Source organism: Asterias rubens, chromosome 6 (genome assembly GCF_902459465.1).
Source record: "Asterias rubens chromosome 6, eAstRub1.3, whole genome shotgun sequence".
NCBI lineage: Eukaryota > Metazoa > Echinodermata > Asteroidea > Forcipulatida > Asteriidae > Asterias > Asterias rubens.
The window spans coordinates 15,434,615-15,452,665 of NC_047067.1; the positions used below are offsets into that span (position 1 = coordinate 15,434,615).

The 18,051-nt window shown below is 36.9% G+C and overlaps 1 protein-coding gene across 2 annotated transcripts in view; it reads left to right on the forward strand.

The window, feature by feature from the left end:
* The first annotated feature begins 488 nt into the window (after positions 1-488).
* Positions 489-18,051, forward strand: part of LOC117291156 (anion exchange protein 2-like) — a 55,299-nt gene continuing 37,736 nt past the window's right edge. For both annotated transcript variants that reach the window (XM_033772707.1, XM_033772709.1), the window contains exon 1: positions 489-725. In XM_033772707.1, the coding sequence (XP_033628598.1) occupies positions 672-725 (54 nt within the window). In that variant the 5' untranslated portion in view covers positions 489-671. The remainder of the gene's footprint in view (positions 726-18,051) is intronic.

Below are 18,051 nucleotides of genomic sequence, written 5' to 3' on the forward strand. Positions count from 1 at the left end.
TAAACTCCTAGTGCAAATTTACCACTAATAACTTCATCATGACTATTTGCTACTTGCTCATCTATCTTTTAGGCATTCAGATTTACGTTTGTGCAACTTTTAAATGATTTTCAAATTGTGTGTTTTGTGTAGCAGAATTATTTTTTGGGGGGCACCAGGAGGGTCATCATTGACAGACACTGCTCACTAGAAATATTCAACATTATTAAAAATGTAAATTTCACTGGAACAAACAAATGATGTCTTCAGCCTCCTGTGAACACCTAAAAAGTCTTTACCATGCTTTCCAGTAGCCTCAAGTATTTTCTTGGGAAAAATTAGTGTAGAAATGTTGATAATCTGATACAAATCCAAAAATGTCAGATGATGGATCCGGCCAAAGCCCTGTCAGCCAAAATTACATGGAAGACCATGAAGTTTAAATACAGCCCTTCCGATCAGCTTTACATGTCTTGTAACTCTCTCTCTGTCTTTCTCTCGACAGAAATATAAAAAGTACGGAGTGCAAGAGGCGTGATCATACTAATGGATTCACGTCACATTGTAGGGTCCGTCACGTTACATCACCACCTCTGCGACACCATCGACACACCACCAGGGAACATGCTTCAAAATTACAACCAGGGAAAAAGTGTTTGATTTCTTGAGTTCAAGACGACAGGAGAAGCAAGATGGCAAGTAAAGTCAAGAGAGTGGCGTCGTTCCACGTGGCGCGGATATGTGAGGTGAGAATTGATGGACCTGATTTATGTTAATTACAAAATGTCACCGAGTGGCATCTTGCTTTTGATTGGCTGAACCCTTATCACAACATTAACTTTGTTCTGCATATTTTCAGACAATATGTCACAGCAAGATTGCATACCATAATAAGCTACGAATAATTTATTTTTTAATCGTGATAAAATGGCTGAATGATGCTGTAAACCAAGATGGAATGCTAAAAACAGTTATTTCTGGACAATGGACACTATTGGTAATTGTCAAAGACCAGTCTTCTCACTTGGTGTATCTCAATGCATAAAAATAACAAACCTGTGAAAATTTGAGCTTGATTGGACGTTGGAGTTGCGAGATAACTATGGAAGAAAAAAACACCCTCGTCACACGAAGTTTTGTGCTTTCAGATGCTTGATTTCGAGACCTCAAATTCTAAATTTGGTGTCTCGAAATCAAATTCGTGGATAATTACCTCTTTCTTGAAAACTACGTCACTTCAGAGGGAGCCATTTCTCACAATGTTTTATACTATCAACCTCTCCCCATTACTCGTTAGCAAATGAGGTTTTATGCCAATAATCATTTTGAGTAATTACGAATAGTGTCCACTGCCTTTAATGTAAATATACAGAAACAATGTGATTATGGGTAATTGTTACAAATGCTGTAACATATCATTTTTACAGGGTTTTTTTTCTACAAATTTTCTCAGACGGTCATTAAAACAGCTACTTCATCATGCACTGTGCATTGTCATTTCCCTCTTTTTTCCTAAAGCAGAGTCATAGGCTATGGTCTTTATTTATCACAGTACATCTTGGTTCTTAATGCCCGCAACTAATGGTCATAAAAATGAATATTTTATGTCAGCCAGCATCAGTAAGCACGGTGGTGAACTTTTTTTGAGTGATTGCTGAAGTGCAGAGCATGAAGTAAGTGCGGAATGTGTCAAAAAGGTACTTTAATTTTTGGCAAACTGCACATGAGGTTCATACTTGAAGAGGTGTTTTTGCCGCGGTGAATTTTGCAAGATGTGGCAGATCACTGTTGGTTCAGCCTGGCTGGCCATTAAGGATACAAAGCAGTGCATAAGATTGATGCATGTGTATATGATCGATTGAAATTGAAGAAGGTTTGCTGTAGCACTGAGTAACAGCATCCCATCATAGGAGTTCTGAAACCCCTATGTCTTAACAACCATATGATCTGAAGGAAAACAACTGTGATGTGCTAGGGTTAAGATTAGGAAAATACTCTAGGGGGTGTAAGAACATAGGGGTGTTGAAACATAGGGGTGTCGAAACATAGGGGTGTCGAAACATAGGGGTGTCGAAACATGGGGATGTTGGAACATAGAGATGTCAGAACTATTTGGAACATAGAGATGTCTGAACTAGTTGAAACATTTATAGGGATGTTGAAACATAGGGGTGTTGGAACATAGGGATGTAGGAACTAGTCGGAACATAATGGTGTCAGAACATAGGGGTGTTGAAACATAGGGATGTTGGAACATAGGGATGTTGAAACATAGGGATGTTGAAACATAGGGATGTTGGAACATATGGATGTGGGAACTAGTCGGAACATAATGGTGTCAGAACATAGGGGTGTCGAAACATAGGGGTGTCGAAACATGGGGATGTTGGAACATAGAGATGTCGGAACTATTTGGAACATAGAGATGTCTGAACTAGTTGAAACATTTATAGGGATGTTGAAACATAGGGGTGTTGAAACATAGGGGTGTCGAAACATAAGGATGTCGAAACATGGGGATGTTGGAACATAGAGATGTGGGAACTAGTCGGAACATAATGGTGTCAGAACATCATGGCGAGCATATCATCATGGCGAGCAATATACTCGTCTTCAGAAGAAAAAAAGCATTGAGGTGTAATAACTAGGGTAGTTTGAGAGAACAACTACATCCACTATGACCTTTTGGACCACTGATTGGCAGACTGTCTGGATGGGTGTTTTGCTGCCAGTAGAAGGTTGAAAAGTTCAAAACCAACTGGGAATGATTCTGAGTTACCTGTTGACATGGAGGCTTGATCAAAACGTGAGTGCCCTGAGCATGACGTCAAGATGGGTTTCATCACAATTTACCTATTTTAGTTAATCAGTTCTCCAGTATGTCACATGAGGACTTTACTAAAGGGTGTCACCATGTCTTTCTAAATCAACCATGGAGTTAGTTTTTGTAGACGTGTGGGCGTTTTAACTTTGCCTCCCGGTCTAGCAGGGTCTTGTCTGCGTACATGAAGTCCCTGTTGGATAACTATGCTAAGGTTAAACATTTTTGGTATTTACACTTTTTTAAATGACCTTATGAAATGTTGCAGTGTATATGAGTCATACAACATGAGGTATTTATCTAATTCAAAACTTTGACAAATTAAAAGTATTTTTACATTAAAGGCACTGCCGTCGATTTCACAAAACTCTTCCTAACTTAAGACTAATCTTAGGACATAGGACGAGTCCCAACCCTGCACTGTAGCATGCAGACCTTAAGATTAATCCTACTCGTCCTAACTCGAGATAAGACGAGTCCTAACTCTTTGTGAAATCGACGGCTGGACACCTTTGGTAATTGTCAAAGACCAGTATTCTCACTTGGTGTATCCCAGCAATATGCATACAATTAACAAATCTGTGACATTTTTGACTCAATTGGTCATCAAAGTTGCAAGAGAATAATAGAAGAAAAACCACCCTTGATGCACAAACTTGTATGCTTTCAGTTGCATAATACAAGGCTTCAGGCCTGAAGTCTAATAAATATTTTAGTGAGAAATTACAAATCTCAAAAACAACATACTGTTACTTCAGAGGGAGCCGTTTTTCTATTTCTCATAATAACCAGCTCTCCATTGCTTATTACTGCTAGCTGCTTGTTTATGCTAACACCTATTCTGAGTAATTTCATTACCAATAGTGTCTAGTGCCTTTAAACAGAGCCCAGAGGTGGGGACGGTTAGCAAAACATGATCATCAGAATCTTGCAGGACAAATGTTAACTGTTTTTTACACTATACCTATCGCTGTTTTTTGTTTAAAACTACTAACAGCGGTGACTGCTAATGCAATAATCTACCAGCCACTGTGTGTAGTTTCCAAGTGGGTAGTATCGAAAATCACATTATGACCAATTGAAAAAGGGAATCTCTGTAGAAACTGTGGGGGTTGGTGGTGGGGGGGGGGCATGGCATTCACATGCTGCTCATTTTCATTTAAGATTTCAAACAAGGTATTTATCGATTTGAGGTCAATATTTGAGCTTCAAATAATTGATTGCCACTATGCGGTCTGGCGGGTTGCGCAGGGCATGGGGCATACTTTGCTTCATGGTCAGATCTTGTTGGTACAATTTAACTGCCCATTGGTCTTTGCAGCCAGTTGATTTACACATGTTTTTTTCCAGGGCAACATCCCCCTTTTGGTTAGATCCGAAGTCCACATGACAAAATACTACACTTGACTTTTGTTTGAGCAGTCCTCATGTTAACTAGTTTTCTTGTGCTCAGGAAAACTAATCATGTCCAGTGCTGTCTTTTGTTATTGTTCCATGCCATTAGCTGGAGTGTAATCCACTCTTAATGAAGCTCGTCACTCTTTAAATATTAGTCCATGTCTGCGTATTACACAAGGATGTTGGGTTAACTTGGCAAATAAAGTCACGGTGTGTCAGGGCTGAAAGTTAAAACCTATTGAGAGATGTAGTAATCCACCTCAAATCCTCCTTGAGTATCTTCCTTTAATCCAGCTTGATCTGCACACTGGATCAGTGGCACAATTTATTTAGATTCTTGTTTTTATTAGGGTTTATGGGTTATGCCTCATTTCACAATTTTTGTCAATTAAAAAATGTGTGTTTACTGTCCTACAAGAAGTGTGTTATGATAGCAACCCATGTAAACATTCTGGATTTGGACATTGAAAACATTGTAGGATCAAACTCAGCAACCTGTTTAAAGGCACTGGACACCTTTGGTAATTGTCAAAGACAAGTATTCTCACTTGGTGTTTCCCCACATGACATCAAATAAAAAAATTGTGTAAATTTGAACTCAATTGGTCATCGAAGTTGCAAGAGATTAATGAAAGAAAAACAGCCTTGTTGCACAAAAATTTGTATTTTTTTCCAGGTGTCTAATAAAAGGCATCAGGCATAAAATCTTTTATTATTTGGGTGAGAAATAACCTCTTTCTAAAAAAAACTATGATACTTCAGAGGTAGCCGTTTACGACAATGTTTTATTCAACAGCCCTCCAATTGCTTGTTACCAAGTAAGGTTTTACACTGACAATTATTTTGAGTAACTACCACTAGTATCCAGTGCCTTTAACCAGTACCATTAACAGGTACCATTTTCTCTGTATATGCTTGCATGCTCCAGGGCATTTTATAAACATGGTGTTATTATGATTATGATTATTATTTCATCGGTAATAAGTCTTGTCTCTGTTTGATGTCATAGAATGAGACCGGAGCACAGCCAAATATTGCCCCTGAATAATTAAGTTTTGTTAAAGGAATAGTAATCCATATCTGGCATATTATATCCCCAATTTAAATTGTCTTATATATTCCTATAGAAAGCTTTGTGTGTATATGCACGTAAACTCTTCACTTGTATGGATTTACGTAAACTCTTCACTTGTATAGATTTATGGGAAAAATGCCCTTTGAATCGGAGCTGCAAATCTAAGTAACTCAAAAGCAGCTCAATGATGGAAGAGCATCGACTGACTTAAATGGAATGTTTACCATTCTAAGAAACTTTGTGTTTGGAAGGTTTTGATGTGGCCTCACTGGCTTGTGTGAGACAGATCAGACCATCAACACATTTCAGTTATTTTCAGCACATCCACACAATGTCATCTATATTTTTGTGCGCAGTTTGTGTTGGGTAAAATGGTATTTGAAGAATCGTGTAATTGGATAGGCCTAAGAAACAACAATTATCCTCATGACTTGGGAAACTGTCTAATTACTGTAATGTTTAGGGAAAGTGCATGAGAAACAAAATATGTGTGACCTTCAGATTAGAAAATAGAAAAAATAAGCTTTCCAATCGACTGCAAATCTGTTTTAACAATTTACCTGCTTATGTGTGTTATGTTGTCATTTAGGCATTGAGCGAGTACACTCAGTGCTATATTTAGGGTAAAAATGTCAGGTCATTTACATTTGCAAAACCAGGGATATGCTATCCTCTCATAACACTGAAAAAACGTCAACATGGCAAATGGTATCTTATTAGTGTAGTAGGTTAATGACCTGTCATAAAGTTGGCTGGACTGTATTTATAACAGAAATCCCATCACACCATACAGATTATACCAAACTAATCTAAATTTTATGAGAATAATTTCATTATTGGTGTTTGTGTGTTAACTCCGGCTTATAATCGCATTAGCTGTAAATTGACACCTCTTAATTAAATGAACATGTGTATAAATTGATTCTCCTATTTGTGGTTTATCCCTGTTTGTAAATGTCATTCAACACTTTTCATTCAACATTCACTGTGAGATTAATGCGTAACCAAATGTTCTTTGTTTCTCTCACACAAAGTTGAAGAAATCAATATTTTGCTTCAACAAAATTGATGTTAATTTGAATAAGGGAATCAATGTGTGGTGAAGAGGTTTTCAACTAGTGGTTTAATCCCAACAAGGCCTGGTTCTTAATAATTTACTAAGACGAAGTGAAGGCTCTTCAGGATTGGTGTCGCAGGATCACATTTCTTGGAACATACTACCAGCAGGCTGCCCAACTCTGAAGTTTGTTTAGCCTCAACAGTTGTTTCTTTGGTAGAGCAGAAAGATGAGCAACTTCCTATTTTTAGAAGATATCCCCCCTCTTCTGCCTCTAGCTACTGGGCAATCTCGGTGCTCTAGTTGGTAAGACACCTCTCAAGAATTGCGAAGCTTGTGGCTTTGAATGCCACCTATTATAAATGCCTGTAATTTATTTCCAAAGAACTCGGGTTAGTACTGAGTATACTACACATTGGTGTAGGGTTAAACCAAAATTCAAATATTCTTTATCTATTTAATATCCCTTTTTTTCTAACATAAATTTGTGTCAACATTTCGTTTAAAATGAAAATGCTGATGCCTCTAACAAGGATGGGTTGTTGTGACATCCAGAGATTTTTCTGATTGTCTACTTTAATAGGGTCGGATGAGGTAGGCCTATTAGGGTTGATGATGTCCGACAATCTCTAATGATCCGAAGAGGATATTATTTATTGTGAGTTGATGGCTGAGTGGTCTTGATTGTCAAACTCAGGTTCTGATGGCTGAGTCATCACAGTGATGGTTTGAATCTTGATCAATGTGTCCCCAAGCAAGACTATGAAATAATGGTTTGTCATTACCTGGGAGCAGGCCCATAACCAGGGTTTTTTCTTTTTTTCTTGGGGGGGGGTGAATGTGGATTTTTTCTAAGGGGGTGGGGGCAGATTGTATTTTTAAATTTGTTGTGGGTTTCGTTTGGGGCCTGATTTTTTTCATTTAAAAACAAATGTGGGCGGTTTTTGGGGACTTTTTGGTTGAGAAGGGCGGACTTTTTTTTTTTCCGAGGGTGGGTGGGGGGGGGGGTAGTTTTTGGTTTGTTTGTATTTTGGGATGACTTTTCCTCAGTTAAGTTTCTTTTTAAGTGAAACATACCAGAGACAAAGACAGATACCGGAAGTCTACTTTGCAATGAAAGTCCACATTTATCAGACCAAGACTGTGACTTCAACACTCAGGACTAATTTTCTTCATTAATGTTTTGAGGGAAAACAATTAATTTATTGCCCTGGATGATCATTATATAGCAGGTGTTATATATATCTCACTCTGATAGTTTTGATTACCCTGACTTTATCAATTAATTTGGTACTGCGACAAAAGATAGGTTAAAGTCACTTGGAAATATAATTTTTATTTTGTCAAACATAAGAGTATATGTTTAGTAACAATAAAACAATTTATTTAAGAAGAAGTTGTTTTCTTGCATTTTTCCGGCAATGCCAAACAAGTGTATTGCTGCTGGATGCAGCAAAACAACTAAAAATCAGGTCAGGCTGCATGGCTGGTCAGACTCACAAGAGCAATAGTGCCTAGAGGTCCGGTCCGATGCCTTTTTTAGCACTTTGCAGCATTTTCTCTTCAAATATCCTGCCTCGATTGACGTCACGAACAGCGCCCTCTCAGGTCAGGGCCTACTCTTAAATTTGTAAATAAGATAAGAACTAAATTTGTTGAACCTTAGTTAACTGTTTATTCACATTCCACTCATCAAAACACATATCGTCGTGTGCCCGGCAAAAGGGCGTAAGGCCTTACGCCCTTTTGCCGGGAACATAAAGTAGTTCGTCCCAGTAACAAAAGGACGTAAGCAACAAAATGGCTCCTGACATGAAAAATATGTCATTTTTGTTTGTTCTTTTGCTAGAATTACCCTGAAGACATGTTTCCCCATTCCCCATGCAGAAATTAACCTTTCTAGAATGACTTTTGCATGGCAACAAATTTACCAAACTTTCCCGCTCATAATTCTTGAAACACAAATTTTAACATAAATTGCTTACGTCCTTCTGCCGGGAACTTTCCCTTACGTCCTTTTGCCGGGCACACGACGATATATTAGTGACAAAAGTTTATTTTGACAAAATACCACTTCCAGGTGACTTTATAAAGGACATCTCTCATGTGGCTGTCTGAGATAAGTAGAATTTCAACAATTCAAGACCACAATTGTTGCGACTCTCAAGTGGTCAAAAGCCTGTGACTGGTCTTTTAACTTGAATTCTAGCAGTGCTCTGAATATTCATGTACCCATCATGTACCCAAAATGAGGGCACTATCCCTGGGGACATAGCTCACTGGATCTTTCTATGAGCTATGAGACATAGCTCTCTGGATCTTTCTATCCCACTTTATCAAACTAAATACAATACCAAGAAAGACTTATGAATTCTTTGCCTAGGCGGGGGGTCAGTTATACTGGAACTCTTGATCAACACTTTTTTGTGAATGAAACTTTAATTTGTGACTAATTTCTTGTTCACTCGGGACAGCATGTTTTAAGAAGTCTGGATGCATCTTAACAAACTTCCTCTTTTAGGGAGGTAGGGGACGGTAGATGAGGCCATATGAATGTCAAGAACCCGCTGGGAAAATAGGCACTGCTGTTTAGGCTCCGGTCCAATCAGGCGAAAGGATAAATGTTGAGTCATAAAAAACAAAGAAAGCTTCATAATACAAATGGATCAACAGTAAGGAGGAATATTCAGTTGGTTGCTGAGACTCGGAGTGAAATACTAGCATCTTTTTGATGAGCTTTTAATGTTTGATTGTTTTATGTAGTTCAATAACGTTGATTGTTTGTAGGGCTTTAATGGAGCGTGTCTTCTGGCCTTCACCAGTCTTTGGTCAATATTTACCCTAGATCGGTGGCCAGGGCCTGCCTTGGGGCCAGACTGAGTAGGCCTTACTTCGGTCTGTAGTAAGTGTTTGCCGTGGTGATACACACATCTGCCAGATGGCTCTGATATGAATCTGTGCGCTGATCATTGAAGAGAAACTGTAGATCCTCTGGTACTGGATGGATTGACAGTGTGTACATAGCAAGTGAGACCTGCTACGGATATACGTCTGTGCTGATACTGCACGCAAGTGCAATATTGTTTAGTACACTCTTTGCGTGCCATGGGTTTTGAGCAAGCTTGCTGAGTGACTGTTGGAAAGTGTGTGGGTTTGTGTGATGCTTGAATCATGATGCAGAGTGTAGATGGAGAGTTGTTAACACAGGGCAAGCAGGAGCCAGTACATACTATCAGTAATGCCGTGCATCAGGATGAAGTGTACACAGCGTCGACCAGAAAAATGCAACAGGTGGAATTTATGGTAGGGAGTTTTTTTGTTATAAGCCTTTTTAATTAATTTGTGCTATTTCGGGGGGAGTGGATCATGGAATGAGGGCAGTCTGGTATTATTTAATACAGTGCAGCTCATAAATAGTCGTAAAGATGTCAAATGAACTATTGTGAGAACAAGTTTAAACTTGCATTAGGCCTATGTTTTTTGTTATTAAAGTAAAATAAAAAATAATACAGAAGAGAAATCGATATGAAATACTCAAAATGAAATTGGGTTGAGAACATTTCTCATGTTTCTGTTGGACCTAAATAAACTAGGACTTATTTTACTAGTATTTCCCTTGGGCCTTAAGTCATGGCAAACAACCATCTGGCGTAGAATAGAATTAATTAAAATATGACAGCAGTGTACAAAATTAGTCCATGGGATGTTTTTAGATATCAATCTCAAAAGGTATGGATTACTTATATTACTAGCCATAGCATCCTCAAAAACATTTCAGTCATTTGGAGAATTTGTGTTTTGTTCTCCATGTTTTTGTTCTTTTGTGATGTTGCATTTCAGAAAAGATTGCTGTCATCCAAATGACTAGAACAAAATTATCATTCAATCAAGACAAATTGTAATCCCAAAAAATCTTTTCAATCGCACAAATAAATCTAATGTCAAATATTTCTGACTTTTTAAGTAAGTGAACTCACTGCTACCCTACTTAACCAAGAGCCCAATGATGAGTGCTATATAAGAAACCACTATGTTTTGTATTATTTATCTCTTTTAATGTGTAATATTATCGGAAACTAGTTTCCCAGTCAGACATATTTTAACCTCGGAAAAACTGCATTAATTGTTTCGTGGTAGTTATTAAAAAAAAGTTTTCAAAACTGATTCATGAAAACTACAAAAATAGCATGTAAGAGTATTCTCAGAGCTTAACTGCAAAAGTAGAAATCATGGTGAAATAATTAATTTGTGGTAACACTTTATGTGTATCTTGATTCTTTTTGCTAGGTAGATTATGTTCTTTTGAGAATTCGCTTTATATTCTACTACCATGGAGTAGATGAGGATTGACCTATATGTGAACCGTAAAATAGAGGGGTGGGATTTGACTGAGCTTGTTTTTAATCAGTAGCCAACACAATAAAAAGAAGAAGAAAAAATAAGGTAAACAATTCTGTTCGTTTTTCCTACTAAAGTCCTATCATGATAATGTAGAGGCCAATTGGGTCATTATCTTATTTTTTAAACGCACTGTACACTATTACTAAAAATAGTTGTTAGCATAACAGCTTGTATCGAACAATGAAGAGATGTGGATGGTATAAAACAGTGAGAACTGGCTCCATCTTTGAAATAATGTGTGTTTTTAGGCATTTGAAAGCACACACATTTTTGCAACAAGGGGTGGTTTTTTCTTTCATTTAATTTTCTTTTAACTTTGATGACCAGTTAAGCCCAAATTTTAACAGGTTCGTTATTTTAATGCATTTGTTGAGATACACCTAGTAAGAATACTGGTCTTTGACACTTACCAAGGGTGTCCAAGGCCTTTAAACACTGGCTGGGCACATAGTATTATATTTTCTGAGAAGTCACCATGATGAAGTGAAGAGTCATCCCCTGTTCAAATAGAGCTGAACGGGGAAATTAGCAATTACAACACTAAATTAATAATAGTTCAAGGAAACACTTGATGAAAAAGGATAATATAAAACATAACTTGAGGGGAATCCACAAGTCGCTTGTACCTCAAAACATTTACTGGACCAGAATCAAAATGAGAAAAAAACATCTTACAAATATAACTACAAACTGTTTTTATTTGATCAAGCACTGCATAGGAGAATATTTATCTCAATTGGCTTTTAAATGTTTAAATACTCAACAAAATTAAAAGATATTTATTAGAATTACACTAATCATTGGATATTATTTTTTGTTTTAAAGATATTCCACAGTGAAGTGATAAGTTTAGAACTTGAGGTCTCGAAATCAACCATCTAAACGCACACAACTTCGTGTGACAAGGGTGTTTTCTTCTTTCATTATTATCTCGCAACTTTGATGACCGATTGAGCTAAAATTTTCTCAGGTTTGTTATTTTATGCATATGTTGAGATACACCACTTGTGAAGGCTAGTCTTTGACAATTACCAATAGTGTCCACTGCCTTTAATAAGAAAAATACAAATCAAAATTGTATTTTCCTCGATAAGAGACTATTAGAGACTACAGATAAACAAGATACATACATGTTAGGTAATAAATTGATAACATTTGGACTTTGTATTTAAAAACAAGACCAAAGGGTAAGCATAGCCTATGGTTTTGAAAGTTGACTTCAGTAGCCACAGAACTCAAACAAATTGATCAAGTGATGATCCACAGATTGCATTGAGGCCTTGGAATGGTGAAAGCAGCCTGTTAAAAAAAATTAATATGTGTCTTCTACAAAATATGGCATTAATTTAAATTTCAATCCTGTTTTTGGACAAAATGATTACATCAGACAAAGCTGTTAGACTTTCCACATGGACTATGAACTGCAGAGTGCAGACATCATGGATTAACCTTATATATGACAACAACTTTAAGATAACAGTTTGGTTAAAGGTTAGTTACATAGCGGTACTCGACTTGGATGCTATCAACTTGGATGCTGTTGTAAAAAGAATTCCAGTAGGCGACAGCTTACAGATGGTTGTGAATTCTGCTGTTCGTCATTCTAATTAGGTCGGATTTATGACGATATGGGTGAGCTGTGATGTCAAACTTTAATTAATTACTGCAGCGCTGTGGTTCCGCAGGATTATTACACACATTTTGAATTTGCATCTTTGCAAGCGCATCTATCAATCACCATGTGCATATAGTGGTGCCAGTTGAAGTTGGGCGAGTGCTTCAATTTCTGTGTCATTGGATTGTCATTGTCTCTATGGAAGTATATGTTTACCGACAAACAATTCCCGTTCACAGAAGACTGTGTTCTTGGTGTTGATAAGGAATCGACAAGCTGACAAGACTGCCTATATCAACCCATTGGTGTTTTTTAAAGTGAGGCTTGCATTTAGATTCTGGTGGAACTGCTTTTACCATTATCTCTGACAGAGAAAGAGTCCTTTCACTTCAGGTGTTTGCATTCGTGAAATCCTGGATCGCTGAACATTGAGTCAACATTGTAGCTGTACTGAAACAAAGCCTTTTAAGAAGTTGTGTCCAGTGGTTACAAATTGCCAAAAAAAATAAGACAAGAAGAAGTGAATCCATTTCATTGAGGTGATTTGAATAGGTTGAGCATCGGATAATTTGGAAGTAAAACCATGACTACTAAAATTGCTTGGTGGAACTTTTGAAGCTCTTCCAGTCTACGTAGATTTCTGGAATACCTTATCTTACTTACCCTGCTTAGGGGACATAGAAGGAATGTGAAAGAAAAGCTTGTGTAAGGACAAACCTTATAACGGATGGTAACCATCTAACATTGTCAAGTGTCTGGACTATTGATGATCATGGATCTGCATGTTTCATATTCCATCTAGTGGTTGCTTATCATGAGCACCAGAAACTCTGTCCAGTTTGTGGTAAGGAATAAACAAAGGCTTGTAGGTCCTATACTCCTCAATAAATTTGTAATATCTCAGTACAAATTTTCAACTCTTTTTTTCAAAATTGATTCAAGACTTGATAGCAGTTGTAGCAAATGCTGCATTTTGGCAATTTAATTTAGTAAATTTGATTTAAAAAATCTTTAAAGACTCTCTCTCTCACTCAATTCATGCACATGTATTTCCACTTCACTGCTTATGTTTCACTTAGTTACCTGTTCATGTTTGTTGTGTTGTCATTTAGCCTTCAAGAAAGACTCTGCTAGGGTCAAAACGTCAGGCCATTAACTATTTTTGCATAAATTTATACGGTATACTTTATTTTACTTTATTATGCATTTCTTTATTATGCATTTCTAAGGTCAGCACCACGCACATAGAATAGCCTTATTATACACGTACATACACCAAAGTAAAACATATTTTGTGATGTTAATTTTTAATTTTGAGTGACCGCAAGCTTCTGTGGTTAATGTCAAAGCTGTATTTTATTGTGTATATGATGGTAATAACCTTCAATTGCTGTTATGACTGCTTAGACTCTGGCCCAAGGTCTTACTGTACATGGAGTTGTGTGTCATTGAATAATAGAAATTAGTTTTTAAAAATATTTTGATGATCTGTTTCCAAAATAGCCACAATGGTTGCTTTGACACCCACCAGTTCTATTCAGAGCTGGCCAAAACTCTGGGTGTGATATTTCCCAGAACTGCAAACCCTTTTTTTTTTTTTTTAAATTGTCAAATCATTTATTACCAAGGCTCACTGAATGTAGAAAATAATACAAGCACCAAACATCCTATTTATGATTAAATATGCAAATAAAATTTGCATATCTGAAAATTGTTCAGAGTTCAACTTTCATCAAATCTTTGCTAAGAACATATTTTTCAGTAGCATGTTTTAGATTCGGAAATTATAGGCATTCAGTCAATACATATCCACATGTTAGAAATAAAAGTGAGCTCATTCAAAAAGTGTTTTCTCAAAAACCCAATATTGCCCCATCATGTAAAGATCCAAGTGTTCCTCAAAATTAAAAGGCACTGGACACCTTTGGTATGTCAAAGACCAGTATTCTCGCTTGATGTATCCCAGCATTTGCATCAAACAGTGCTGGCATCAAAATAACAAACCTGTGAAAATTTGGACTCAATGTGTATTCAAAGTTGCAAGAGGATAATGAAAGAAAAAAACACCCTTGTCGCACAAATTTGAGTGCATTCAGATGCACAATAACAAGCTTCAGGCCTGAAGTCTTTAAATATTTGAGTGAAAAATGTATGCCATATTTAAATGTCCATCCTCTTTTGGTCAAACCAGCCCCTTCCATCCAACCCCCCCCCCCCCATTGCCACCTTATTTCATTGTTAACTATTGCTTTTCCTGTATTGACTTCAGCCTCTCTGTTTCATGTATTTCCATTTAGCTGCATCTGTTGAACACTTACACACCTGTTTGTGTGTGTTGGGTTGTCAATTAGCATCCAAAAAAGACTCTGATATAGGATCCAAACATCAGGCCTTTAATTCTTTTGTGGTTGAAATTTTGAAAACTTGTTACACCTTCCCTTTAACTATTGATTTAGGAAAAGTGTGACTCATTGACTGTCACCGCCCTGCCGCCCTGGCTGCTCTGGTGCTACATACTACCATAGAGCTAGGAACGCTCCCCGCCCCCCCCCCCCCCAGCCAGACCGGGGACTAGGTGTGAATTAAAGTCTATGTTTAAAGAGTATATACTCAAATAGGAAATCGGTAAAGTTGAAACAATGACATACAATTAGTCAAATAGTTATCCTTTTAGTATTATTATTACAGCACACTACCACTGCCTGTAGTTCTGGCTCCAAAGTTGCATTTGAGTTTATTTCTTCAAAAACTCACTCATTTCATCGTAAGAAGTAATTCCATAAAACAAAAACTGATCATACAAAAATGGAAATTTTTGTAGACATATCATCGTTTTCATAATTCTTCAAAAAAAAAAATAATATATTTCGCGAATCAGTGATTTTACACATTTCTGATGTTATATATGTTTATATATGTTTGTAATTGACATAAAAGTTTCAAGTGATAAAAGGTTACAGTTTTGTATAACTCATAGCACAAGGCAGTTTTACCAAATTTTGCCTTTTCACGGAACAGCCACATTTTGATTCGCCTTTTTTTTACATCCAAGTACGTAATACTTACAGATGATGACAAACAATGAATACTCTGAGTATACGTGTTAGATACGTCCTAGATAATTATAAGTTTTTACGTACAGGAACCCTTGTTTACGCATTGGTTTGTACGCGACAGCTGCACACAGACCTGGGTTGCACAGTTTTCATAAAGAGACACTTGTGTTTAACTGTTAATTACTCAATAACTTAAATTGCTATGTCTATTTTAAAAACAAATTTGCATGATTTAGGATCTCCACTTTCATGTTTGGTAAAATATCAACTATAAAAGGGCAAACAGTGTCCATAACAATGATTTAAAAAATAGTTTTAACTTTAAACCCTGTTTTCTCCAAACATAAAGGTTTGTATGCAGAGGCTAAATTGCCTCTTCAAGAAAACGGTCAAAATAGTTATGTAGACGCAGGATGAGGATGAGTTTTTTTCTTACATAAATCCTCTAAGGAAAACTACGGTAACTCAAGTGGTAATCCCTGGAGCAAATTTGTATATCAAATAGTCTTGGCTTACAGAGGAATTATGTCACACTGAAACAGAATTGTCAGTTTGTGGTTGGTTTGATCTAGCTTTCCTTGGAAAATATTTGGGCAATATGACGATCACAAGTATTTTGTTATACTAATTGCAATGGGTGAATGGCCTGATGTTTTGACCCTAGCAGAGTTGTTCTCGTTCAAGAAAGACTACTATTTTGTGCAGAATGACGATCACATATACTTGTTTTTTTGCCGGAGAATTTTCTATGGACACTAATTGCAATGAGTTAATGGCCTGAATGACTCTGCTTCTAGGATAAACATGTCAGGCCAGTACCTCTTTTTTGTATTTATAAAATAGGTCCTTTTAGTTGGTTAACCAAGCAGTTTGCAACAGCTTATTCCATTTTCTCACTAGTTGCAAAGAATTATAACAATATTCTTTTTAATTTGGATTATTCCCTTTTTTTTGGGTGCAATTTCTAATAAGTGCAAAATGTTTGTGTTTAGATAACTGCTGCTTTCTTTAAAACGTATTTTTGCATTTGCATATATAGTATAGATTAAATTATGGTAATGTTATTTCTAGTATTTTATTATTAGACCTTCAAAATGTATTCAATTTCAGAGTAATTAATTTCATGCATCGGTGCCTGTTAGCAATATGTAATTATTCTAACAGCTCTCGTTGTTCAGTGTTACAATTTAGAAATACTAGGGGCTCAATAGATTGTCCGAAACAAGACCACAAGTCCAGTGACCCGTGGTCTGTATCAGCTGTGTAAGAAATCAAGAGATTATCTGATTTATGGGATTTGAAATCTAATCACTCACAGAAATGCGCTAGATTCTTGGTCTTGGAGAGACTGTTTTTTTTGTGTGTTTTTTTTTCATTTTATTTTCAGGTGGTAGTTTAAAATGAGGATTGTGGGTTTAATCATAGTTTGTGACTTAATATACTTATAAAAACGTGCACATCCATTAGTTTTTGAAAGTGTTTCTTCAATAGTTAACTTCTTTATCAATTGAAGCCAAATAAATATTTAAAGTGCTGGATTTGAAGTTGAGGTTTTTGGTGACAGTGAGGTTTAACAGGAAGACAAATCTAAGGCCAGTTTCTGTTGAATTTACGCTTGTATAAAATTAATCTACTGCCGGGGTGATAGTTGTTTTGACAAAATGATAATAATAGTACATCCTTTGAAAGGCACACTTTCCTGTAAACCTATCAAAGGTGCCGTTCTAGTAGAAGTTAAGTACAAACATCATCATATTTGTTTGGAAAGCAAGCATGAACAAGGACCACAGCCCTACCCACAGACTGCATGTTGCAAAAAACAGTAATCAGCATTCAATGATTTGCCCAAGGGAAATTTTGGAAATGCACCAACCATGCTCTTTGCGCCAACTGATCAATAACTCTTGATCACAACAGACTGCTGAATGAATTTGCTATGTACATTAACCGCATAACATCATTCAGTTGTATATCTACTGCAAAGTTACATGGACTTCTATATCTAGAACGACAAATCTACTTTTTTTTTCGAGTGTTGGTGTAAGCGAGATATGATAAAAAAGTAGATTTCTGATTCTATTACTAATACACTCATGCATAAGTATGTGGTTTCATGTCATCACAATCACATCCGTCATAGCTGGTTTGTTGTTGGCTTTATTCCATTTGCCTGGGTCTTAATAGGGGACGATCCAAAGGGTACAGTCTGCCAACAGCTGGAATAGAACTCTACTGAACCTCACAGCCTATAGGTTAATATGATCAAGGCGCTTTACCTCATTATTATCTCTGTTCAATAGGTTCACTTACCCTGGGAAGTCCCAATAATCCCTTAGGTATACGATCAGTGTATTGACCCCTTGCATGCACGTCACACGCGGTGACTGTGGCACGCCCACCATTTTGGTGATGTAAATGCCGTTTCGCCTAAAATACGCACTTCACTGAAAAACGCACAGTGACAAACGCGCATCTAAGATTATTCTAAAGATGACGTTTGGGCCCAATTTCATGGCTCTGCTAACCGCCGAATTCTGAGCTTACGATCACGATTCCGATCACTGAATTTCTGCGCTAGCCTTGTAACCTAGAGTGTCTAGTAACGTGGAGTACGCATGCGCAAAAGCCAAAATTTGCCGCTAACCTGTA